This window comes from Anarhichas minor, unplaced genomic scaffold (assembly GCF_050575085.1).
Source record: "Anarhichas minor isolate MPS153535 unplaced genomic scaffold, ASM5057508v1 ptg000002l, whole genome shotgun sequence".
Lineage (NCBI taxonomy): Eukaryota > Metazoa > Chordata > Actinopteri > Perciformes > Anarhichadidae > Anarhichas > Anarhichas minor.
In genome coordinates this window covers 1,408,599-1,434,377 of record NW_027466448.1, presented here as the reverse complement: position 1 = coordinate 1,434,377, position 25,779 = coordinate 1,408,599, and the positions used below count along the sequence as shown (strand labels likewise).

The following is a 25,779-nucleotide window of genomic DNA, read 5'->3' as shown; positions in this document are numbered from 1 at the left end:
AAATATTAAATTAATTAGGTTAACTATTTATGTTGAAAAAATATATATTATTCTTTTCTTTTTTTTTTTAAGAAATAAAATTGGGACGTTTACGCGCTATAAACACAGCAACGTCCACCACGTATTTCTACCGGTCCCAACATAAATTAGTGTTGTTCCAGCAACAACAACAACAGTAATACGTATTTTTATATCACATCTGTATCAGGATTTAGCTGTTCAACTTGAAGTATTTCAACTGCAGTGGAACTAAAGGACTCATATGTTTCCGAGGGTGTGTTGTCGTGAAACACTTGGGTCAAACCAAAAGTCAACATTACGAGGGGTGTCGATAACTATGCTTGGGATCGTTCTGTCACTAGTACATTTTCAGATTTAGATTCACGTGACTTTATTGTTCATTTTATCGGTGATATAAAAACTAATTTACTGATTAAAATGTTAATTTACGAAGAAATAAAGAAATAAACAATACATATATATATGATCCCCCCCACGCACTCGCAAGTAAACAACAAGCTCACATGTATGGCCGATATGGCTCTCGTTAAGAAGCATAATATTGGTCACTAAAGAAAGCGAGTTATAGAAAGATAATCTATCGGTTTATATAACGGTTTGTTGTATTTTAAAGGATCAGGCGGTGTTAAATACTATTTCCTTGCTTTAACGACAAAACCTCGGCATCAGAATGAGTAACATTTACATCCAAGAGCCACCGTCAAATGGAAAGGTGAGCGCGACTTTTGTCTATCTTAACTTCAATTTGATCCTTTTATGTGCATTTTGAACCACAAACTTCACTTTATACTTTACCTTAAGGCTTTGTAACGTTGATCATCGACGATTGAAGGCGTTATTAGTGTCAGATGAAGTGTCAGAGCCGTAGAGCATTTTACTCGCGATATAAATGTGTAATTCCTTATTTAAATGTCCCCATTTTGTGCTCTTTTCTTAGGTGCTGTTGAAGACCTCAGCAGGAGACATTGACATTGAGTTGTGGTCCAAGGAGGCTCCTAAAGCATGCAGGAACTTTGTGCAGTTGTCCATGGAAGGTAAGAATTCAGAGCCAGTTAAAAGACTCTTAACACAGCTGCAGAGCTAAAATCAAACAAGATGAAGTCCAGAACATCAGTCACCCAAAAACAATCCCTTCAGTTTGGTTACCCAGAATTGTCTGAGGCCACATGAGCCCAATCCTGTAGCTGATCATATCCCTGGTTTGATTATCTATTAATCTCACCACATGTAACATGGAGGAAATATCACTTTTGACATCAATGCTTTAAGATTTAGGTTCATTGGTTCATACGATTCCTGGAATGAACTCTGCAATTTGAAAGTAATTATAGGAGTAATAAAAATCAATGAAAAGTTCAATTTAAACCCAATCAAATATAAATGTATCACTGATTTATTATCAAACACTTGAAGCAGTGCCTGTTTTCCTTGTATTTTCTATCAAATTACATCGTTTGTCCATAAATGTACAGTAAAAATGTTACCGTATATTTCTCTGTCCTCTAGGTTACTACGATGGCACCATGTTTCACCGAGTGGTGCGTGAGTTCATTGTTCAGGGAGGAGACCCCACGGGAACAGGAACAGGTGGAGAGTCCATCTACGGTCGTCCATTTAAGGTCAGACTGCTTCTTGATTATTCTGTGAACACTAAGAGCATCACGAGTGTGAATCATTGTGAGGACACGTTAACATGCTAACCTGTATGCACCATCAAACATTTAGAGAATGTAGCCGACGTTGATATTAACTCACCCGTTTCTTTTTTAAACTTTCAGGATGAATTTCACTCCAGACTGCGCTTCAACCGGAGAGGTTTGGTTGCAATGGCTAACGCTGGCCCTCATGATAACGGCAGCCAGTTTTTCTTCACCTTGGGACGCGCAGACGAGCTCAACAACAAACACACCATATTCGGAAAGGTGAGCCCGAAGAACTCCAGTAATTTACATTCATATCTCCATCTCAGATATCTGATAAAAGACCTTAAAAGCCTCCCACATGCATGAACCCAGATCAGCGTAATCGTTACTGTTACCGAGTACTCAAGAGTTGGGTTTTTCCCCACAATGCTCGCTGCAGGTCACAGGAGACACAGTCTACAACATGCTCAGACTGGCAGAAGTTGAATGTGACAACGACGAAAGGCCTTTGAATCCCCACAAGATCAAAATTGCAGAGGTATCTTCTTCTTCTTCTTCTACTATTACTTTTTTTTACTGGCTTGACAACAGTTTAGTAATGAGTGCAACAACCTGTTGTCTCTTCCAGGTGCTTCACTCTCCGTTTGATGACATCATACCTCGTGAAACAAGGAAGGGCAAGAAGGAGAAGGATAAAGAGGAGGGAAAGAAGTCTCAGTCAAAGGCCACAAAGTGAGAGATCAGACCTCTTCTCTCTGACTGTTGTTTATTTTGAGGTTTTATTTGTTTGTTTATTTTACTTTCATTGATTCATTGATTCAATCGATGGACCATAATGTGACTTTAAAATGTTGTACAGTTAGATTTGCAGTTATCAATGTAATCAGATCTAAGTAGATATTATGATCTTTTATCTTCTTCTCCTCCTCTTTGCTCCTGATTCTTCTTCTGTTGTTTCATATAACCGTCAGCGTCAACGGGTTCCCGAGCTGGAACTCATCTTTGATTGATAAGTTGTGTTGTTGTTCTCGATGCTTCGGTGCCAACAGTGTGTTGATGTTTGCAGGAACTTCAGTCTGTTGTCTTTTGGAGAAGAAGCTGAAGAGGAGGAGGAGATGGTGAATCAAGTGAGCCAGGTACTGAAGCACAGCGGTGACATTATTCAAATATGTTTTCAAGAGGTCGGTCACAAGACAACAGAGGACAGACGCATATCTGATTTACATCTTTACAACATGAAACATCTAAAAAAGTTGTTTAAATCTTAACTCTGTGCTTTACAAAACCTGTGTGGTAGTTGGACTCTGATATTTGCAATATTGCTGATTTTAAATGATTTTCTATTGAAATGAAACAGAAGTTTCAGAAGTTGGTGCTGCATTGAAATGAAAAAATGAAACGAGTCTCTTACCACCGTTTGTGTTTCTTCAGACGCTGAAGGGAAAAAGCAAAAGCAGCCACGACCTCCTGAAAGATGATCCCAGGCTGAGCTCTGTTCCAGCGGTCAAGTATGTACAGTTACTGATTTATCAATAACTACACAATAAGCGCTTTCTCCTCCACTCATAATCCTTGTTCCTCTCCCAGGAAGAAGAAGAAGAAGACACCAGGAGACACAGCCGAGGTGAGTCGGACACTAAAGTGTCCTCCAAAACAAAGTTCCTCCGAGTGTCTTTCCTCTGATTGTAAATGTCTCCGCGTTGTTTCCTCCAGACAGACGATGCGGCCGACGGCGACGTTGAAGACGACGCGGACGCAGACGAAGAGTACGACTCTGATGAGAGAGCGAAGAGGAGGGAGCTCATCAGTAACAAGCTGAAGAAATACAGAGAGGCAGAGAACATGCCGGAGGAGGAGCAGCAAGAGAAGAAGAGCAGCCGCAGGTACGACGGCGAGTCTCTGACCTCTGACCTCGAGTAGAAACACAAACAGAGGGCAGCTTAGATTCATAAACGGTCTGCAGGATTACTGTCTTCAGCAGTTATCAGGAAGTCGTTGTTCTGCTTGTAATAACGCATAACAACCTGCAGGTGGAGCTGTTGAGCTGTATAAAACAGAGGACGAGTGATGAACCACTACAGGCTTAATGAATACGCCAGATCCAAACTTTATGGGACCTGAGCTTTAAATATGTGTTTACAACACTAAGATAACGAGCTAAAGGTTATTGTTGATATTTAATAGTAATTGATGAATCATTTAGTCAATGAAATAGAAGAAAAAGACAAAGATTAATCATTTAACAAAATAGTTTCCAGTCTGTGGATCAACTAATGGTTTCAGCTCAACATCAAGCTCCAGAAACACTGGGTCCTACATTTCCCATAATGCAACTCAATTGCATTTTTAATTAGACGCCTAGTTCTTTCAAACCTCACACCTCCAGTTTGTAACTGTTGTCACGGGCTGAGTAGCACTCTGTGTGATGAGTAAACCAGACTTCATGTGTTAAACCACAGCTTAAAGATATTTTTGGGGTTTATTGTTCGCTTTTATCAGACAGCTGAGAGCGTAGAAGCAGACTGTAAATTGGGGGAAAGAGACGGAGTATGACGCGCAACAAAGGCAGGAATCGAACCCGGGACGTTGAGGTTATGTGGTGTACGTTGTAACCAATCGGCTACCGAGGCGCTCCGAACATCGATGCTCCTTTAAAACGTGTCAAGATTCTCCTACTTGGTCCCTGAAAACAATAGTCTTAATTGCAGCACTTTCATTTTAGAAGTATTGATATTTACATAAATATGGTGCTCTCTCTCCTGTCCCGTGTCATTGACATCCACATTACCTTCCAGCTGTGTTTCTACACAGACATAAAACACACACTAATCTCAGTTGTAGCTCTCTGGACCGTGTCGTGGAAAATAAGTTGAGACCGGGCCAGTTGATGAAGTCTAAACTACTGATCCCCAACTCTGTTCTTATTCTATACTTAATACCTGTTGGAGTCCTGATGATCTCAGGACTCACAGGATGATGTTTTTCTGGCCTTGTGGCCTCAGGTAATAGCAAGCATCATGATTACATGCAGTCAATCATATAAGTCATGTGGTTACACAGTATAATCAGGGATCATATACACAACGTGGTTCCTGGTTTCATCAGAGTTAAAAGTGAGATCCTGACAGAGGCATGTATACGGAGTCTCTGTTTCGGTGCCGGGGCCGATTGGGGATTCTGGTTTAATACCTGCGATGCTGCACAGTCGCCGACAGGCTGCAAGGTGCTGCCTTTCGATGTGCAGTTGGCGGGCGTAGCTATTCACGGTGCTGGTCACCTCAGCCGGTTGTAGTTTGTATTGTTTTAGTTGAGCTCGGATACTGAGGTGGTGTTTTCTGCTGGAATGCCGTTTCTTGTATTTGCTTCTCAGACATTGTCGTGTGTTTGGTCTAATTTGAGGCGTGCGATCTCCTGCCGGGTCATGGTGGCCGAGGTCATGGGGTCTCCAATTTTTATCCCAAGATCAACAAGAAAAGCAAGTCTTTGTTGATCTCGGAGGCAGATTTCAGGGTCTTTTTAGGTGGTGGCTGTTGAGCTTCGGCTGACTGTACTGACTGAGATTGCAGTGAGGAAGTGTCCCATGGTGGCCATTCTTCTGAGGTGTCGATCGGTGTGGTGGGAGGGAGACCAGCGCTGACTGATGACTCATCTTCCAGAAGATCCAGTAGAGACAGGGTGCTTGGTGAAAGGGGTTGCTGAAGTCTACACTTCAACCACATATTGACTGATTACTTTCAAATCCATTGGAGTTGTGTAAATCAGCAAAATTAGAAAAATTGTGTCATAGTCCAAATGCTTATGGCCCTGAGTGTGTATAGTTGATGGTGCTATTACGATACATCAAACTCCAACAACCGGCATCAGTGGAGCTGCCATTTGAAACGGGAATGTTGGCGCTCCAACCAAATGACTTGCTGATGTAGAAGCAAACAGTGCGTCTGTGTGAGGCCGGCGGTGTGAGTGAAATGAAGGCGATGGTGTGTGAGACGACGTTAGTGCGAGAACGAGAGATTTATCTTTCATCTCTCTTTTGATGCCGATTATCTCTCCTCCATGTCCTCCTAACAGGTAGCCATCAACATACCCTGCTCTCATTAGCGCTAATGGGATAAGGAGCGCAGTCATTTGTGTGTGTGTGTGAGTGACAGCCAGCCCAATGCAGGCAGACTGAAGTATATTAAACACAAGTGCAGATTGTTTTGCTACAAGAACTGTAACCCAACACAGTAGTTTGTCTTGGCAGGGGATCAAAGAGCAGGCTGGTAGGTACAGTGTTGGTCCGGGACAAAGGGGGCATTGTTGCAGGGCGAGCTCCGCTCTCCCACCGCTAGCTGTGAGCTGCTCTGCAACCAGAGGAACACCAGCCGCTATCTACTCAAAGAAGAGAGGCGGTTTGTTCAAAGCAGACGCTTTTTCTCAAGTTTCTGAGTTTACTGATGCAGGACTTTGGTTGTTTGCGTTTAATGTACTGTGTGTGTGTGTGTGTGTGTGTGTGTGTCTGCAGCACACTCGGGCCTCATTTAGGGGGAACATTTACAACCCTGATTGTATCTTTTGTCTGAGACAACCTTGAATTTAAAGAGTCTCCCTGAACTCCCTTGCGTCTCTGCAGCCAGATGATATTCCACTGCAGTGTTCCACGATTGCAAAAAAAAAAAACCGCTCGGACTTGTTCACATTCAAGGGGCGAGCTGCCAAATAACGTCGTACCTGCACCGAGTCAAACGATGAGTCACGATCGATCAACACGGATCCTATTCATGCGGAGTTTGTCTCAACGTGCTGATGTTTGGTGCTGTTGGTGTTACTGGTTACACCCCTTCATGCTCCCAGTCTGACACTTCTTTTATGTTGCTATTGATCGAGTCTGTGTTTGAAGTAGGCCTCTTTTAAAGGACGGGGCTGCTTTATAAAGGACACTTTACGCTGAATGAAGTCCCTAAAAGCAGCGTATGTGGTAGTCGCCGCTTTTGTTGAGCCCGGCGGGGCATGACTGGGGAGGCAAAACGCTTCCATATGCTGAGGGACGCAGTGTGAGGCCCGGCTAACTCAGCTGCAGCTCACGCTGAAGATGACTGCACATCCTGGTACTTTTATTCTCACTCGTTATCACACAGAGGGTAGCCGGTGTGTGGCAGCATGCTTTAATAATACAGAACTTTATAGAGCCCTTAAATCAAGATGTCGGTTCACAGTATGTCATTAAAGTAATAATAGCTGAATTACTGTGACTAAAGGTTTGTGTGTGAGTGTACGAAATAATCACAAAACTTCAATTAATCTGCCAATTTCCTAAACATTTGGTGTTAAATCTCAGAAAATGGTACAAATCCTAGAGTTTCTTAGAGTCCCAGTTGGCATATTAATCTAATCAAACAATAGATAATCAAAAGGATATTAATACGAATAAATATCGTAAAAGGAAACCAGCAAATATTGACATTTGAGAAGGTGGAACCAGTGAATTTGTGTCTTCAAGAATGACTTAAATGATGAATCGGTTATCTTAGTAGTATTTTCTGTTGACCAACTAATGATTTGAGCTTTATAATTGAGTTAGTTTGTAATTACATCACGCTCCAAGTCATTCATCTGTACACAGAAATCATTCTGCCATGAAAGGATTCCCCTTAGAGTCGATAAGCAATAATAGGAAGTTATTATCACAGTTTTATGTGTGAATAAAACATTGTTACTTATCTTGTAGCGCCCTGAAAAATCTAGTTTGTGTTTGTCGTGGCCACACAAGTGTTTGCTTTACTTACTAACGATCATTTTACTCCTAATCACTGTGAAACGATCCACTGACCCAGTGAAATTAGAAAAGCTTGATGACTTGATGATCAAACTAGACTCATTGATGCTTCGACTCATCGCTGTTCTCCGTCGTACTGTTTCTGGACTTGGTTCGTCTTAAAGACAGCGGCCCTCTAGCTGTGTGTGGAGAGTGTAACTCAAACGGGACATCAGACTCTAATTATCCCGACCAAAGTGGCCGTACCCCCCCAACGCTGCGTCACTCTCTTAATAATTGGCTGCACCTGTCTCTTGTCATCGGTCACAACCCGCCGCGTTCTCGGGGAGAGGTTGCCGAGATCAAGAAATCATTCGCCGCTGCTGTTGTGCATAAAAAGCTGCTTGAGATAATCCAGTTCTTGGCAGCGGGGGTTGTGTATGTTTTGGAAGTGCCGGGTTTACACGTCTCCGGCCCACTGCAGCATGTCCGCCCCATATGGGGCACTCGCTGGAAACACTTCCAGACAGCGGTGCATGTCTAGGACGACGGGGTTAAGACTGTTCTTTGGAAATGAATTTTAAAAAAACAAAGAACGCCACTCGGACCGTAATCAACGTCCACAATGTGCACATTTACTTTGTCTTTCACTCTCAAATGTAAGCAGATTATTTAAGATGAATAGAGAACATTCTGGACTAAATGTCAAGAAAAGATTCACAGCTTTCTTCCGTCGTGACAAAGGATCTAGTCAATAGTTGCGAGGCTCTGAAAGAGGACCCTCGGTCCACTTGGTGGGTAATGTGTCGGTCTACATCGCTCTGCAAAGTCATGCAAATTCCTGTGTTGAGGTTGGATTCCTCCACTCCGGCTCACAGTTCTCCTTGGCTTCTGACCAAGCCGTGGAGTGCCCCCCCGAGGGGAGTTCACCCAGCCATCTTGTTATTCCAGCACATTCATCCACATCACTTGCTCAGTCGTCAGACCGGGTTGAGTCCACGATAGCGGGGAGAAGCTGCTGCTGCTGCTGCTGCTGCTGCCATCCTTGGGTGTTGAGTTTGACTTTTAAATATACATCGGACTCGTTGCAATCACACTGGCTGTATTTACACCCGAAAGCAATTCGACTTTATCAGTAATTACATTTCTCAAAAGTCCCTTGAAGGTTGGAGAATGAGAATCCCCCTCCAAAAAAGGCAAGCGCTGTACGCCTGCTTGTACATTTTAGGAAAACGATAGACTGGTTGATGAGCCGTACCGTCATCGCTGGACTATTTTTAAGGTTGGTGAATTCCTGTGTCGGCCTCAGACTCCTGCCAGACGCTGGAGTATTAAACGCAAAGTTCTGAATCACCAGAGAGGTTCTTGGTCTCCTGCCAATCACTTCATATGCTTTCTTTATGAAAAGTTAATCATCCACAGCTCTCTGGGTTTCACTATTTTGAGTTTTCTGAAAGAGTGACAGTAGCTGGTAGACGAGGGCCGCCGGGACCAGAAGGGGTTCACATAAAACGAGCCATAATGTGTCTAGTTCGTCCCATTTAACTCTTATTTTTAATTTAATGACAACATCTGATCTCTGCTTGGCCTGATGTTTTTTAAACGGCCATCAGAGTCTCGTCTCCTGCTGGCCGATGCTCCACAAACTCCTCTTATTCCATCCTCCCATTCATGCTTCAGGTGTTACTATTCACCTGTACTCAACACTATTCTTCATTGAACCCCAGTAATGAATGTTCAAACTTCCTACATTTTTAGTAATAACTACTGTATCTTTAACTACCAAACATCTGTAGCGCCGTCCAATCAACAGTGTAAACAGGAAGTCACTGCAGCGTCACAAGCTGAAACAAAACTGCCAAGTTTGACAGTTTTAAGCTCCATTCTTTATATTACACCTGTCTGCTAATTCATCCTAAATGTAGGTGTTACTTATTTTCAGATATGCATACAGAGAGAAATCCAGAGCAGGGCTGGTTTGGCTCTTTTGGTTTCCTAAACTGAAACCTTATATTTTAAGTAATTAAGATACTATGCAGCTAAACGTCAACTAAATAATGAAAATGTGACTTCAAGAATAAAAGCACTGGTTGCTTGTTCATCCGATCTCTCCCCTTTTACATTTCTGATGCCCACAACACCAATAAGGGGCCCTTCAGCCTTGAGGTCTTGGACTGTGGGCCCCTCTACTTTCTAGCGCAGACCTCCGATCTGTCTCGATTCTGCTTAGACATCTGAATCCTCTCTCGCATACAGAGACGTCCTTTTAGTTTTTTTTCTTAAATGGGACAGAGAAAATGTTAAATGGCCGCCAAAGGCCAAGAATTTGTTCCAAATGACAACCCGACAACACTGACTATGGAGCCCTGCAGTGTTGGTGGTATTCAGGAGATATCCCGGGAACGATTGGAGTAAAAGTTCCTCAAACTTGGCACAAATTATTAGATTTCGACGGTCTAAATATCAGGTTACTGTGACCTCACGTCCATATCTGAGGAACACTTTGAGTGAATCTCGTCATATTTGGCATGAACGTCCACCTGAGTGTTGAGAGGAATTTGCTGAGCCCCAAGGTGTGTCCTAACAGATGTTGCTGGGGCTTTTTCCCGTCCTTTCTGGCCTCCTTCTCTTTATTGGCACCGGGGCCGTGGAGCCGATTGTTTGGCTGTTGCCCTGGATACGTGTCTTGTTTTCCGCATGGCGGCATGTCAAGGCAGGCAGAAAATGATCACTTCAGTCCAAAGTGCTCCTCGCTGCAGCAGAATATACATAGAATAACCTCACCCCTCAGTCCCGGGGAAGAGGCTGGACTGAGTTCAAGTAGGAGCCTTGAGTCATGTTCAGTTAATCTCTCTAAAACACACAAGTCATGTCAAGACGGCCTTTCTGAACTGTAGAGCATCAAACAAAGGGTATATATATAGTGTATTATTAAAGGGAGTGGATCAAACAAAACCCCGTATATACAGTATACACAATATAATGCAATATACTATATACTATATATATATATTATTTTTGAGGTCTTAGTTTGTGAGTAATTGAATTATGTATCTACTTGTGACCACTGTTCCTCTTTGCTAATGCCTTTTTTGGCCTCTTTGCTAGCGTGGGTTTTAAGAATATTTCTCTTTTCACATTACATCATCTTGCAGCGTTTGCTATAAATTCAACAGGCAGCCGATATCTGGCCTCGTCGTACATCTGTATGTTACTTTCTGTTACCCTGAAAGCTCACTTAAATGAGAACTCTTTACACATAAATATCTGATTACTCGTTATATGGTGTACTACACAGCCTGCGAAAACAATTGTATATTGTCGTCTGAGGTTCTGGACACTATGAGTTTGGAGACTACAAATCTCTGCCAGAATGTTGCATGATGGGAAGTGTAGGATTGAGCATTTTCAGAGCTTGACCCGAACTCAGGACTTAAGCTGCCTTGCAGAGGCAAAGCAAGGCAGCGCTGCTCATCAAAGTGTGGCTACGTCACATACAGCTGTTATCGCATTGGTTGAGCTTGGAAAAATCAGCGGCAACTAAAGTCAAAGTTGAAATTAATTGCGCTCAGAGGGAATTTCAAACCGCTCTTCTCTCAGGAAAACAATGGCACAGCCAGACGCTTTAATGCTGATCATGTGTGAGCAGCTTAAAAGTAAGAATGTCTTTGTCTCTGCTGCTTTGACTTTGTGTTTCTTTAAATGTGCCGTCCTCGACCAAAGCATTCCTAGTCGACTAACACTCATACGATTTCATTGGCTGAGCAATTACTCGACTTGAAAGACAGATCTGTCAGACAGTTTCTCCACAAAGAATAACATAAAAGCACCACTTTAAATCTTGTGTTTACCAGAGAAATGCATAAGTATCTTGGAAATAAGCCATCCAGCATGAACAAAGCATAACAAACAACTATTGAAGAAATCGTAGTTGGTTAAGAGAAAAACAACCAACGAAGGGGAAGACCGAGTCTTTGTGAGTCTTCCACTTCAAAAAATGGCAATTTGTACAACCACTGGTGAATACAACCAAATGGTATTCCATTTAATGACTAACTGACAACACAGTCACAGTCATATGAAGTCCTCACAACAGTCTTAATATTCCTGATAACATAACTCATCAAGAGTTAAAGTACCTTCTGCACAGCTGCTGCAGTAATTCCACATTTTAATCTGAGGATAAACCGGCCTTTGTTTACTTTTGATGTCAGTTTGCTGTCTTGAATCAAGGTGCAGTTGCCACATTTTTTTACCTTACCTTGTGTGAGATTATAAACGTCAGTTATAGTCTTTGAATTCTTATATTATCTGGCCCACCTCTGGTTTGTCACATCTGAGTCTGTGTCTCAGAAAAGAGGTTTGTTGTCATTGCGCCGAGACAGAACTGAGCAGGCGACTTCCTCTCACGTGCCAGACGTGACTCTGCCAACCACTTCGTCTGGATTCAGCTGCAACATTTCTTTTTCTTCTGGAAAAGAGACGACTAACAACCGTTATATGTCTGACTGATTCCTCATGTGTGTCCTCGGGAGCAGCGGGGAAGCTAACGAGGGAGAGACGTGACATCGAGTCGGCCACAGCTGGTAATATTTGCAGAGGCACTCGCAGATAAAATATCAGTCGGTTTGATGCCTCGATACTTTGCCACGGACAATGTCCGAGATTTAAACAAAGGTAACACGAGTGTTTGGACAGCTAGAAACAGAAGGATGAAATAAAAGGTAGGAAACGGATATAAATGAATGCCAGTCCAGAGGAGCAGATGTAAGAAACAAAGGCAGCCATTGTTTGGTCTGGAGATGCCTCACATGTTTCTAGGCCAGGGGCCCAGACTGAGCAGCTTACCTGTGCTTTGAGGCTCCGCGAGAGAATGGGACAAAAACTGAGCTGTCAGGCAGTGCAAAAATATTATCATTTCCTAACATAACATATCTGCTCTGCAACTGGCAGTAGCCTCAATCATGTGAAAGGGAACAATAATTAGCATTTGCTGGTCGTGGTTCAGACTTCCAGCAGTTAGCCTTGGATGAGCTTGGCTTCGGCCCACCTGCCAAAGGAGACGCTTGAGTCGAGGATGTGCCTTGGCTTGCTTCTGTCGAGCAGTTAAAGGTTTTATAAGGGTGGCTGGACACGAGCAGTGCCCGTGAGACTTAATGTCTTGCCACTCGAGGAAAGGAAGTATAAAAGTCTCTCATTACTTCTGCCACTAACAGCAAGTGACAGTCGTGTATTTCACGTATCGCAGGCCGTTTGTGTAGTTTATTGCACACAGCAGGCAGTAAGATCACATGGCCGACATCCAAAGGGTTGTGCTCTGCTTTACATGGATATTCACCGAGTGCAGAGGGTTGGACTCAAATCACACAACTCAGTCTTTTGTTCAGGTCACATCATGACTTGTTTAAGACTCGAAACATGTTGGACTTGACTTCAATTGGGATTTGTTGGTCTTGTCTTGGGACTTGACTTGGACCTCAATTTGTACTTCCTGGTCTTGACCTTAACTTGACAAGGGACTTGTTGATCTTGACTTGTACTTCTTGGTCTTGACTTTAAATTTCGGACTTGTTGGTCTTGTCTTTGAACTTGACTTGTACTTCTTGGTCTTGACTTTAGATTTGGGACTTGTTGGTCTTGAGTTGGGACTTGTTGGTCTTGACTTGGGAATTGTTTTTGGACTTGTTGGTCTTGACTTTGAACTTGCTGATCATGACTGGGGACTTGACTATCTATACTTGGGACTTTTTGGTCATTAAGTGGGACCTGTTGGTCTCAACTGGAGACCTTGTGTGGGACTTGTTGGTCTTGACTAGAGCCTTGACGGTCTTGACTTGAGACTTTTGGGTTTTTACTCGGGACCTGTTGGTCTCGACTGGAGACTTGATTTGGGACTTGACTGCTGTAATTTTAGACTTACTCTTGAATTGTAGAACAGTAATATTTTCTATGCCTTGTTCTTCTACACGTACAGATAATACAAATTATTAATAACCACAAAAGTTTGACTTTTTAAAAGCCTCATACAGCAGGGTATATGATTTGAAACATTGAAATTATGTTGTGCAATATACACAGGTTTTGTTGCAGTTTCCTTCATATGCAAGTATTTAAAAAAAGTAATATACTCCACGCCAGATCTGTATTCATTACCACTGTCGAGTGTTGTGCGTTTTAATCGGTTAAAAAGCTTTAATGAGTCCTACAATCACAATCACTCGTCTCACAACAAGAAACACACTTACGTCTGCTCGACCTCAACAACCCTTCTGGTGCTTTCCAGCAGCCCGGAGGGCCCGAACAATTATTTTATTAAGGCTCCATCAAATTTACTGGAGTAACAAAAGCTTTTATTACACATTCTTCATTCTGACACTCGCACACAGTGTTTTATGTTTCTTTTATAAACCCACATAATTAGCCATGAATGTTACATTCTCAGAGGCAGAACAATTGATGTTTGTTTGTGAAGACCAGTAACATGGAGGGTTTTGATGCAATTCATTTTAATGATGAGTATGCAGGGTTCGACAGTAAAGGTTGCCAGGTTGCCATCGCCAACAATTTTGAGAAATTGGCAACCAATTCTTGACCTTTGATTGCCGTCTGGAACTGCATTTTAACATATAAAAAAATGATGTACTGCAAACGGCAAAACATGCTCCCAAAAATAAATACTTTGTATTTTTTGTTGCATTTGTGATTTTTAAATATTGCCGTTACCAGACAAAGCTTTAAGAGCATTCTGTTTTAGAGACAGAGGCGAAGCAAATTAAGTTGTTTGACTATTGGGTGAAAAGTGTGACGAACCCGTCAACATCTCAAACTAATGTGCAAATCGATTCAATGGACAAAGAACAAAAAGGAAATCTGTGAAGTCTTGGGAGTCAAAGTATCCATGTGTAAACAAGTCACATTTTCATATATCACACATATAACTGTATCGCATCTCAACTACTCAAAATGTAAGTTGACTAAAAATGGCGACCATATTTTCAGTTTTGGCAACCGAAAGCGGATTTCTAAAGCCAAAAGTCTGCTTTAAGGGTTTTGTCTGTTACAGGTTGTAATCCTTTACATATATTGTCGAGTTTAAACTCCTTCAACTGAATTTTCTCCTCTCTCAGTGATGAATTGAGGAAAGAGGCGCGGCAGTTGAAGAAGGATCTTCAGGCCATAAAGCAACGGAAAGAAGAAGGCTTTAAACCCGCAGTAGAAGAAGTCAAGGAGGGTAAGTGAGAGGATTTTACTCGTGGATGTTTCTTACTGTTACTCACACTGTGAACTTATTGGTGGTTGATAATAAACCGAGCATGCATCTCACCACAGCTAGCTGCTTGATGAAGAACTCACACTCTGAGTGAGAGCTCTCTAAATGGGTGGTCCGTGCTACATTCTCTGCTAATGGACACCAAGGAAGGCAACCCTCTGATTTAGTCAATTAGTTGCAGACGTGTCTCCCACCCGACTCAGAGAAAATTGCATGGGTGAAAATGGTTGAGTAGTTGCACATCAAAATTCTTCGTGTGTTTGTTAGTTTGCAGCTTTGGCCGATGTGAGTCTTCACCACACTGCAGTCTGTCATGATGCCGTCAATCTTTGGATTTAGGCTTTTTGCTGATGCTGAAACACATTTTTGAAAATTACAAAAACCGCTAAGGCACAGAGGTTAGCTTGAGGTTGAGTGTATATTGTTGTGCAACAAAAGTAAATAGTCCGTGGGGGGGTCTGCAGGGACCAGTCTGAACTGTGGGATTACCAACTGCCAGAACTTACTGAAGACCACCAGCTTTTGTTGCTCAAACGTTGTTTTTGTCTCCACAAAACACAGACACTGAGCCCACTCTTGACTCGCTGCTGATTGGTTAATTTTAGGTGAAAGAGCACAAAACACACGTCAGGAATGACTCCTAAAACCCAGAAATGAGTCCGCTTTTTTGCACTTCCGGTTTCCTCGTCTCGTTTAATGTTTTTTTCTTTAGAGCCTTAAATAAGGTCTGTGTTTAACACACGCTTTAGAGATGTTAACATTTGGTTCTACGACATAAAATACATTAGTAAATACCCCCACTAGTCAATTTTGAAGCTTTTACGTGTCTTAAAAACGGCGGTTGCTAACAAGTGGCTACCTGAGACTAGAAAACGTCATCGCGCAGACTAGATGTGTATATTCGCGCTCATGCAACCGTGGTGTAGTTTGTTTACAGCGTCAGCTTCTGCCGACTGAATTCATGCTTTAAAAATGGTGTTCATTGGTAAAGGTGATCCTCGTGAACAAAATGTTTAAGTATCAACAACGTTTGTTTGCCACAGAGTTTATTTTCTGCAATTATCCAACAATAAAAATCCCATTGGCTTTTTGTCGCGGGAACCAGTGAGAAGCTAACTTCTCGGCCGGCCTACAAAAACACGTCATCGCTGCAGCACTGCAGCGCTCTATTGTACTTTGATATGAAGATTAACTAAGATTTGTTGCTCTCCGTGATATCTGCATAGACTCGAGCTGTTTCTATACACACTCTTGAGCATAAAGAGGCCTTCCTTTAATAGAGCCAGTTCTAAACTGGAGCGTCGAGTCAGTAACAGCCCTGCATTGTTATACCAAGTGGCAACTAGCCTAAGCTCCTCCATTATCTCACGAGGTATTCCTACTCTGCCAGGGACCTTTTTGTTTTGTGCTTCTCTGGCAGCTTAGCCAGAGGCAGCAGTTTCTTTTAAGAGTTCCTCATTACGTTTCTGTGTTGGAAGAGAAAGTTAATTCCATTGGATGTCATGGGCCAACGGCCACTGCAGGGGAGACGGATGTCTGCTCGAATGCTGTAAATCTTGAAGCTCCGCTCAGCCACAGAGGAGCAGCGCGGCGAGAGAGGCTGGTTTTTATCTCGCCCCGCTGGAAAAGCCTCACACATTAAAGGCTCGCGTTGACGCGTCCATCCCCCGAAAGCTTAAATCACTCTGCTGCTTCTGCTCTGACCTCTGTGCGATGGTCTCCAACTGGTCACTGTGGTTTTCAGATGTTTGAGCTGAAAGATTTTAGGGCTGCAACTAACAATTATCTTTTATTGTTGTTAATAACGGATCGATCATTTGGTCAATAAAATATCTGAAAATAGCTCAGAGACGTAGACGACGTCTCCAAATTGTGTAACTGTTTTGTGTGACCAACAGTCAAACAATTAAGAAGCCAGAAGAAAAGAATACTTCACGTTTTGGCTTGAAAAAAAAGAATATTTGTATAGATTCTACTAATTTGTTTGATTTTCTTTTGACCAACTAATTAATCAACGAGCTGTTTCAGCTCTACAGGAAATACAACAGCGTGTTATTGTACGTATTATAATAATACGATCTTCCTCTATACTCCCCACACGCACTCAAAGAGACACATTTAGTGGAAGAAGTCTAAAAAGTCTTAGAAATAAATAATAATAAAAATGTTGATACTTCCAGTTTTGTGTCTCGTGGCACTTGAAACATGCTTTTAAAGAGCAGACAGATGTTGCACCACAGAGGTGAACAATCATTGGGTACATTTCTTCTGCAGCACAGCTTCTGTCAGCATTAACAGCTGTTAATGTTTAATAAGTAATGTGTTCAGTTACCTTCTTGTATAATAAACACACAGAAGACATCAAATAAAGAGTTTTCACTCTCGTGGTCTAATTTTTCTTCCTGTAATATTCTATAAAAGTGATTTTGTTTGACCACCTCCTCACAGTTCTACAGTCCTCCTCCACCATCCCGCCCATGTGGCTGCTGGCATGTGCACACATGACGTTGATAGCAGTGAAAAGCCAATTGTCTCTTCAGAATTCACCTTTTTTATTTTTCCCCCTTCAGTTTTCATCACATAAATTTGAGCATGTTCCTGTGGTCTGGTTTTCTCTTTCTTGGCATGACCGCCGGGTACCAGAGCCAACAATAAGAGAGAGACATTCTGAAAGCACTGTCCGCTCAGTGCCCACCCTAAATGAAGTGGCAGCAGTCTTTATCCCACGTCGATGTTGTGTAGGTTGGGCCTGTCTGCCCTCGGGGCTTCATTACACTCGCTGCTGCCTGTTGCATATTGAAGGGTGACGTTTAAACCGGTGATCAAGATTGGCGTGTTCTCGTGTTTGTCCACATCTGTAACATCCTCAAGATGGATATTTGGTGCTGACCTCTCAGCACTGACTGACAGTCATTTGTGATGTGTTTCTGATTGACGGTCAGCAGTGACGCTGCCTCACAGCACTTTAAAAACCAAAGCGTTGATTGTTTAACAGAGAGGAGGAACCTTTTGTCCCCCAGAGGAGGCGTTTGTCATCCACAACAGCCTTCGGTTGCTACGACATCGGAGGCTTGATTTGTAGTTCTCTGGAGCCCAGGTGACCAGAGAGGGGAGGAATGTAGCTAGGAAGGCCATCAAAACCCAAAGATGGTAGTTAGCGACAACAGCTGGAGAGGCTGATGTGTGTTCCTGGTTTAGGACCTCGGGGCGTCATCAGTCAGGGGGGGGGGGGCAGAGCAGGAGAGGTGACCGGGGGAAAGTGTGGCTCGTTGATTTCCAGGGAAATTTCAGAGATTGCTGCGTATTCACAGCCCTGAAGCTCAGAGCAACGAGAATAAGTGCAACATAAGTTTATGTTGTTGCATTTCTTCCGTTAATTTGTGTTTATTAGTAGATCTCAGCGAGCTCTATACACACAACATGCGTTTAGCGAATCGCAGTGGACTTCAATGTTTTCTCTGTGACATCATTTATTTGGTGCGTCCAGCACAGAAGGGGCACCGGTTGGCCATCGAGGTGATGCCGTCCCGGGGAGGTGACATCACATTTTGTCGTGGAAAGACGGTGCTCCAGCAGACTGTGCTCACCGTCTGCCGCTCTGTGACTTCACAGCCCGTGTGTCTACGCTGGGAGGTTCACAGACATTATGACTGCATGAGACACTGATGTCTGCATGCTGATCGTCTCTGCGTTCATTCACGACGAGAGACGACTTCACTCGTACTGCAGAGGACGGTTTGGTGGAAAGTTATTCCCGTCAGCGGCGGGACTTTTACTCTCTCTGTCTGCTTTTGTAGCACCGGTCTGCTATAGAGTCCAGGTTTACATTATAGCTGCACTTTGAAAAATAAATGCAGAAAACCATCACTTTAATGAGCTGGAACCAGATAGATAACATTTAGAACATCTTAAAAACGACTTAATGCTTTATTCTAAAAATAGCTGCAGATTAAAGTTACTGTGAGGAACTTCTAACTAGCTCTGAACCAGTCTCAGTGTAGTCCTGATCCTCTATCAGACCTCCATCAGTAAAGAGACCATCAGAGAGAAGATGGTCTGTTTCTATAGAGTTATTCTTAATGCTCGTCATCGGCGCCACCGGTCCTCCTCCTCCTCCTCCTCCTCCTCCTCCTCGAGCAGAGCTTCTCCTCTCTGGGAGCCAACACCGACACCACGCTGCTGGAGACCCAGGACGTATTGCTGGACCCGCTGGAGGGAAGTGAGGCACGGGAGAACCAGGACTGAGAGGGGCAGACTGTCAGACCCTGCTGCAGTAAAATGAGAGGTTCTCTAAAGGGACTCTGGTGCTCAGAAACACTACCACTTTAGTCCACAGGGAGCAACAGAACCAACACTAAATAAAGTTCCTTGTAGCAGCTTTAATAAATTCTTGATTCAATTAATTTGAAAAATAGATTAGACACAACTCCTTTTTTTGTAACCAAACACACATTTATAAAAAGATGAGCCCTTCCTAATATTTCCGTAACACCAGTTTTATTACGTTTGTTTTTGCTTTCCTCTCACCAGATGGATGAGGTGCACATGTGCTCATGTGTACCGTCTCTGCTGAGGATTAAAGGGGTCTGTTCCCCCCCAGGGGAGATCAATTACATGAGGTTTGGGTAGAAGGTAGCAGCCGGAGTTTAGATCATCTGAGAGAGAGGTAAAGTGAGGGGTGACTAGGTTGGGGCCTCGGCCCTCTACATCTTAGTGAAGGTTGGCAGCGGTGTGGCTTCATGCAGAGAGCACGTCAGTCTGCTCTGTGCTGCCTCTCTTATAATATTATGTTCTCAGATCATGTACGCTACGAGGCAACGGCGTGACCAACTTGCTTTTATGTTTTCTCTCTGATCATGTTCTGCGTATTTTGTTTAGCTTCTCATCTGTCAAGTTCCAGAGAGTTTATGAAGCGGCGATATTTCTTCACACCAAATGATGTCAGGGAACTTCTAATTGTACAAATTACATTTATTCAAATACTTAGCTTCGTGTTATTCGTGGAATATTGCATTTATGTGCTCGAGATGACTCAAGTTTAGTTTTTAGAAATATGAAACCAAAACAAAAAGAAATGCTCTTCTGAAACCAAAAATGATGTTGTAAAAGAAGATAAAAGTGAGTCTGTATCTATTATGAGCACCTCTCTTTCTTATCTTTTTATGGTAAAACATTGCCTGACAAAATCATTAAACATTAAAAAAGAAAGATATGTTTTTTTTAAGAAGGTTTAGGAGCATTTGCTTAAATATAGGCTCTTAATGATTTGCTTTAATATTGCGACAGCCGGCTAAGATGTAGACCAGGTGAGTGAAGAGTTAATAGTAATCGGCAGCGATGTCTCCGTTTGTCTCTCCAGCAGAAGAAAAGCCGACCAACGAGGCCGTGGCTGAATATCTGGAGGGACGCAAGAAGTACGAAGAGCAGCGCAAACAAAAGCTGAAGAAAGGCTCAACCAGAGAACAACAGGTAGAAGAAGAACATACGCATCGTCTCAGGTTACGTTAACCTGTTGTACTGTTTGTATTAAATGATGTCTGATCTTTTTCCGATAGACGCTGGCCCTCCTCAACAATTTCAAGTCCAAGCTGTCTTCGGCCATCACTGAGGAGGCTCCAGAGGACGACGTGGAGGAGCTGGCAGAGGACGACGACAAAGGATGGTCAGTGAGCCTGATGACGTTACAGATGTAGAACTGGATTTATTTGTATTACTACGTTTGTTTGGACATGGCCCATCGTTACATTAGCTTCAGTTGGGGTTCAGATGCTGGCTGTTGATGCTGCTATCGTCTCTCGAGCTAATATTTGTCAAACCGAAGGCTTGACCTGCCTGGAAGTCGTGGAAATAATATTGCACCAGCAACTTACTCCACTCACTCCGCTGTCATTTTCAAACTAATTCTGGTCAATTTCTCCAAAACCAACCAAACCGAAAACAATCTAGACAATGCTCTGTTTTTCATCAATAACTCCTCACCCGGAAAAAGAATACAGCCGGATAAGACAAGTTGTCTTGATCCACATCAGAGTCCTGAGAGCTCCTGAGGAGTTCAAGGACCAGTTTGGCAAGTTGGGAGAAGTTTGAGCGTGACAACTTGGCACGAAAAGGCCTTTTTTTATTATTAGCTTCTTCTACTTGTGTTATTCCTATTGATACCCTCGTGGTGAATACTGGATTGTAAGAGATAGTAAAATAACATTATTATTATAATAGTAAGATCAGCCTAAATGAGACACTAAAATGGTCAAACACTGCAGAAAACCCTTCTTCGTACCAGGAATGATGAAGATCCAAAGCTTGCTTTGGGGGTTCTGATAAATGTGTGTGAAAGTTCAAGCTGTTCAAGTTGGGATTTCAACCCGCAGCCACCAGATTGTCCATCAGGAAATCAGCCCTGACGCTGTGTTTTCCTCTCATATTCTGTTTTTCACCAAAGATCTCAAAGCCTCACTACACACAGAGAGAGTCGGGGATCTGAAATGAATACCATGTGTGTGTGAATGTGAGCAAAGTGTCTGAGTGAGAGATTTAGAATAACAAAATCTGTAGTTGCTATTAGTCTCCAGAAGCCCCCTTGAAGTGCAGTCTGTCTTGTGTTGGGTGGGGGGCCCTAATGAATTTGAGAGAAGCCTTGGAGCCTCTCCCGGCTGTAGACACCTCACTGTCGCCCCCGCCAGGTATGAGTGGGGGTGGGGTGGGGGGGGACAGGAGCAGTAGCATAGCAGTCCTAGAAAAACACCAGTGGGAAGTCTGTGCCACTCTGAGAGCGCTGCGAACAGAATGTGGGTTACAACAGGTCAGACATTGGAAGTCAAGTCTGGGCCAGAGGAGGTAAACTATTCCATCTGTGTCTGTGACTACAAACTCTCCCTCCTCCCCTCGGGCTCCACTAGAGCTGCTCTCGCCGTACCTCCTGTACTGTACTTTAATTCCCACCCTCTACTTCAGCATAAAAATACATTGAGGAAAAGGCTTCTGTGGCGTCGCATCGCTGCAGCAGCAGGTTTTGATGAGACCCCCTAAAAACCCCCGGGGTTTTCCCACCTCGGCGTCTCGGGAGCTGTGTGACCGTGAGGCCGTGACGGCCGGCGGGCTGTCATCGCCGAGACTGCTAGACGAATTATCAAGAGGCAGCAGGAGTCCTCGGGGGTTCTGCCGGAGTCTAGCCGGCACATTCTAGATGAGCTGTCACGACTCCTGCCGATTTCAAATGAAACACCGGAGAGAGTGCAGAGACACGCTAACACACAGCCAGAGAACGGAGCAGACACACACCACATGCTGTACACAGCACACAACACATTATAAAATATACAATAGAGAATACACAGTTTTCTCTATTTAGTGAGACACACAATGTACACAATGTACACACCCAGACATATACAGCACACGGGTCATGTAAATATTTCTTTTTTCCTCGAGGAGATAAGAAAGACCTGCTGCTCATCAACTTTAAAGGGACAGTTTAAAGATTGTGACGCTATGGCGGTGTTACTGTGATGTTGATGCATGTTAGCTTAGCCTACGGACATCGATAGAGATAAAGATGTCAGATGATCAGCAGTAAATGGAGACGGTTATAACTCGGCGTCCTGGTGGCCGAGTCGTCGAAGACATTCATTTTCTCTAGCACTTTTTCTGTCAACTGCCCAAAAAAAACACTTATCATAGCAACTTAGCATCTCTTATATTTTAAAAACGTCCGCTAAATGTATTCAATCAAGACCAAAGCCTCGGTTATACGACCGAACGGAGTCTTCATCTTCAGCAAAAAGATCGGATTACGCTAGAAAAGAAGTGGTTTGTGTGACATGATGTCCGGCCAGAAAAGACGTCCATTTTAAAGAGGCGGGAGATCGTTTAACTACGTGGATTTAAAGGCGCACATTTTCCACGTAGTTGCACTCGGTTGTTCAAACCATGGCTCCTTTCTCAGCTCGGCACAGCAATCACGGCTGTGCTTTGAGCTACGTGCTAATATGCTCACAGTGACGATGCTAACATGCGAATGTTTACTTGTTTTCTTAGTTTAGCGTGTTAGCATGCTTACATAGCACAAACCACAAAGTGCAGCTGAAGCTGATGGGAATGTCATTAGTTTTGCAGGTATTTGGACATTTTGACATCATGTAGTTATGAGGATTCATCCTCTGGGGTCCATGAATGTCTGTGAAAGATGTTTTAATGGAAACCCATCCAGTGCAAGTTGAGATATTTCAGATTGACGTTGGAGCTGTGCTGCTGCTAGCATGAGTAAAAAGGTTTTCATTTCCTGAACAGAGTCCAACATTTTTTGGTTATTTCTGATAAGTGATTCTCCACTCGGACATGAACGTAAGAGGAGCTGCTTCACAACATGGAAAGGTTGCGTGGCTCAGAATGGATCCTTCCATTGATTAGTCACCGCTGCTTTGTTGTCTAGATTTACTGATAGCATTCAAACAGCAGCTGAAGACATCGCGTAAGTGGGAGAAAATGTGTTTTATCTGTGACGTGCCTGACACTGATATCTCCTGCGAGGAATGTCCCGATTCTTTAATCTTCGGGGGAAGAGAAACTGACTGGGGAAATGAAAGACACATGAGCGTCTGTTCTCTGGGGACCGCGGCTTTCTTTCTGGATTTCTGAACCGCTAAGATGTCTCAAAAATACGAGCCGTAATACTCCACCTTTCACTTTGTACTGAGAGAACTCATTCAGATACCTGCTTCAAGCTCCTCTGTCAAAGACGGTGTTGATTCTACAAGTGTTTTTACTGCAATCAGAATACCAGTATCAAGGCTAGTTTATTCAATGTTCTTTACATAAAACATAAAAAGCATCACGACAAAGAGTAAAAGCAACACACCACGTTGTAAATACAATTTAGAAACTGTCAACGAGCCAAATAGAATACGATGGGTATAAAACATAAGAATAAAAGTTATTTGATAAAACAAAATAGTCTTCGGTCGTAACAGAAGTGAGGGTTGCAGCGGACCTGCAGTTTTCTGTGGGTTTGTTCTAGATATATGCATGGATGGATTACTTTAAGGGCCAACTGGGCCCGGCCCAGGGACCCAAAGAATCAAGGGCCCCCCTAGCCTTCACCTGCTGCAAGATGTCCCTCAAAGAGACACATACCGACCAGGAAGAGACTCAAATTTAACATTAACATAAAACAACTACAGCAAGACACAAAAAGACTACAAATGGACCAAAATAACTAAGAGACACAACATAACTTCAAAGAGACACAACATGACCACAAAGTGAAACAAAACGACTACAAAGAAATGAAATAATAGAAATGTTTTTCCCCATTTTTTGATAGTAATGTTGTAATAAAACCGCTCAAAGCAGAAAGAGACGAGTCTCTCGGTCAAAGCTCCACAGAGCGGTGATTTAGTGCATCCTCTGAGCCTCTCTCCACTTCTCTCCGTCTGATTTAGGATGGGCCATGTTCTGCAGTTTGATGAGCAAACCAGAAAAGTCAAGGATGCCACCGTGCAGGACGAGGACACGTTTGAGATCTACGACCCACGAAACCCCGTCAACAAACGAAGGAGAGAGGAGAGCAAGAAGATCATGAAGGAGAAGAAGGCCAGGACGTTAGGTCCTGCCCAAGACATGTGACCGTAAAACTGGTCCAACGGCATCCTGAGTGTCCCCTTTTCCACCACTTCAAACCCCGTTTGGTTGAGCGGCCTGCTGGCCTCCAACATCTGGACTGATGCTGACCCATACGATCGCTTTAATCTGTGATGGAAAGGCTTCCTCGCCTGGAACAGCTGCAGCCGGATGACGTCCAGTTACTCATCGGGATTAAGACCGTGGTCATAGTCGCGACCAAGGTCACCGTTTGATTACATGTAATGTTTGTTCTGCCATTCTTCTTAAATGTTACCGTTAAACTTCTAAATAAATAGCATTTGTAAACAGAGTTGACTCTGTTCTTTTATTTTAAATGAATGTACCAGTCACTGAACACTGAGGTGTTTCTATTTTTTCTTTCCCATCAACATACGTGAAGGTGAGCAGAATATTGTAAACAGCAGCTCTGAATATAATGCAGTCCAGTACAACACCACTATCCACGACCTTAATGCTAAAACGTGTACGTTAAAGTTACGAGGAACTTTTATTTAGTGTTGGTTCTGTCGGTCCCTGTGGACTAAAGTGGTAGTGTTTCTGAGCACCAGACTCTCTTTAGAAAACCTCTCATTTTACTGCAGCAGGGTCCGACAGTCTGCCCCTCTCAGTTCTGGTTCTCCCGTGCCTCCCTTCCCTCCAGCGGGTCCAGCAATACGTCCTGGGTCTCCAGCAGCGTGGTGTCGGAGCTCTGCTCCTGGAGGAGGAGGATACGCTGCTGCTGCCGGGAGCTGAGCTCTCCTCCTCCCTCCGGAGCTCCGACTGCAGGTCCAAGGCAGCAGGTGAAGCCGGATCTGGGTCTGTCCACGGTGGAGCGGTCTCTGCTGGAGGATCTGGGTCTGTCCACGGTGGAGCGGTCTCTGCTGGAGGATCTGGGTCTGTCCACGGTGGACCGGTCTCTGCTGGAGTCTGAGCTGAAGGAGTTTCTGGTGAACCTGCATGAGTTCATCTGGTTTCACCAGAATCCGATCCGGTGGCTCCGATGACGAGCTTTAAGAATAACTCTATAGAAACAGACCATCTTCTCTCTGATGGTCTCTTTACTGATGGAGGTCTGATAGAGGATCAGGACTAAACTGAGACTAGTTCAGGACCAGGTAAAAGCTCCTCACAGTAACTTTAATTAATTAATAGTAATACTAGTTTGTCTTGTGTTTCTGTTAAAGATGAAGGTACAGACAGGAGACGCTTAGCTTAGCATAAAGACTGTAAACAGCTCGCCTGGCTGTCATCTCATACCAGCACCTCTAAATCTCACTAACCGTCTCCTGATTGTATCTTCATATTTAACGGATATGAGAGTGGTATCTAACTATTCCTTTAATGCTGAGGAGGGAACCAGTGATGGCCTAACCGGCCTGTAGCATTTTATATATGTATCTGCCACACTGCTCAGGTCACCACTGGAGCAGTCAGCGCTTATAAAAAAGAAAAAGGAACTGTTTAAACCCAAAGACTTTACCTCACCGCGCTGG

The 25,779-nt window shown here is 43.4% G+C and overlaps 1 protein-coding gene across 2 annotated transcripts; it reads left to right on the top strand.

Annotated features, from left to right (window-relative positions):
• Positions 1-513: 513 nt before the first annotated feature.
• On the top strand, positions 514-24,596 carry cwc27 (CWC27 spliceosome associated cyclophilin). Of its 2 annotated transcripts, none has more exons than XM_076077432.1 (14): positions 514-733; positions 959-1,055; positions 1,528-1,640; positions 1,800-1,943; positions 2,104-2,202; positions 2,293-2,396; positions 2,731-2,800; positions 3,096-3,172; positions 3,252-3,288; positions 3,378-3,547; positions 14,526-14,629; positions 20,031-20,137; positions 20,224-20,330; positions 24,106-24,596. In XM_076077432.1, the coding sequence occupies exons 1-14, from the start codon at positions 692-694 to the stop codon at positions 24,287-24,289; spliced, it is 1,455 nt and encodes a 484-aa protein (XP_075933547.1). In that variant the 5' UTR covers positions 514-691; the 3' UTR covers positions 24,290-24,596. The 2 variants fall into 2 exon arrangements, with proteins under 2 accessions (XP_075933547.1, XP_075933477.1); XM_076077362.1 differs by having other exon boundaries at positions 515-733; positions 20,028-20,137.
• Positions 24,597-25,779: the final 1,183 nt, after the last annotated feature.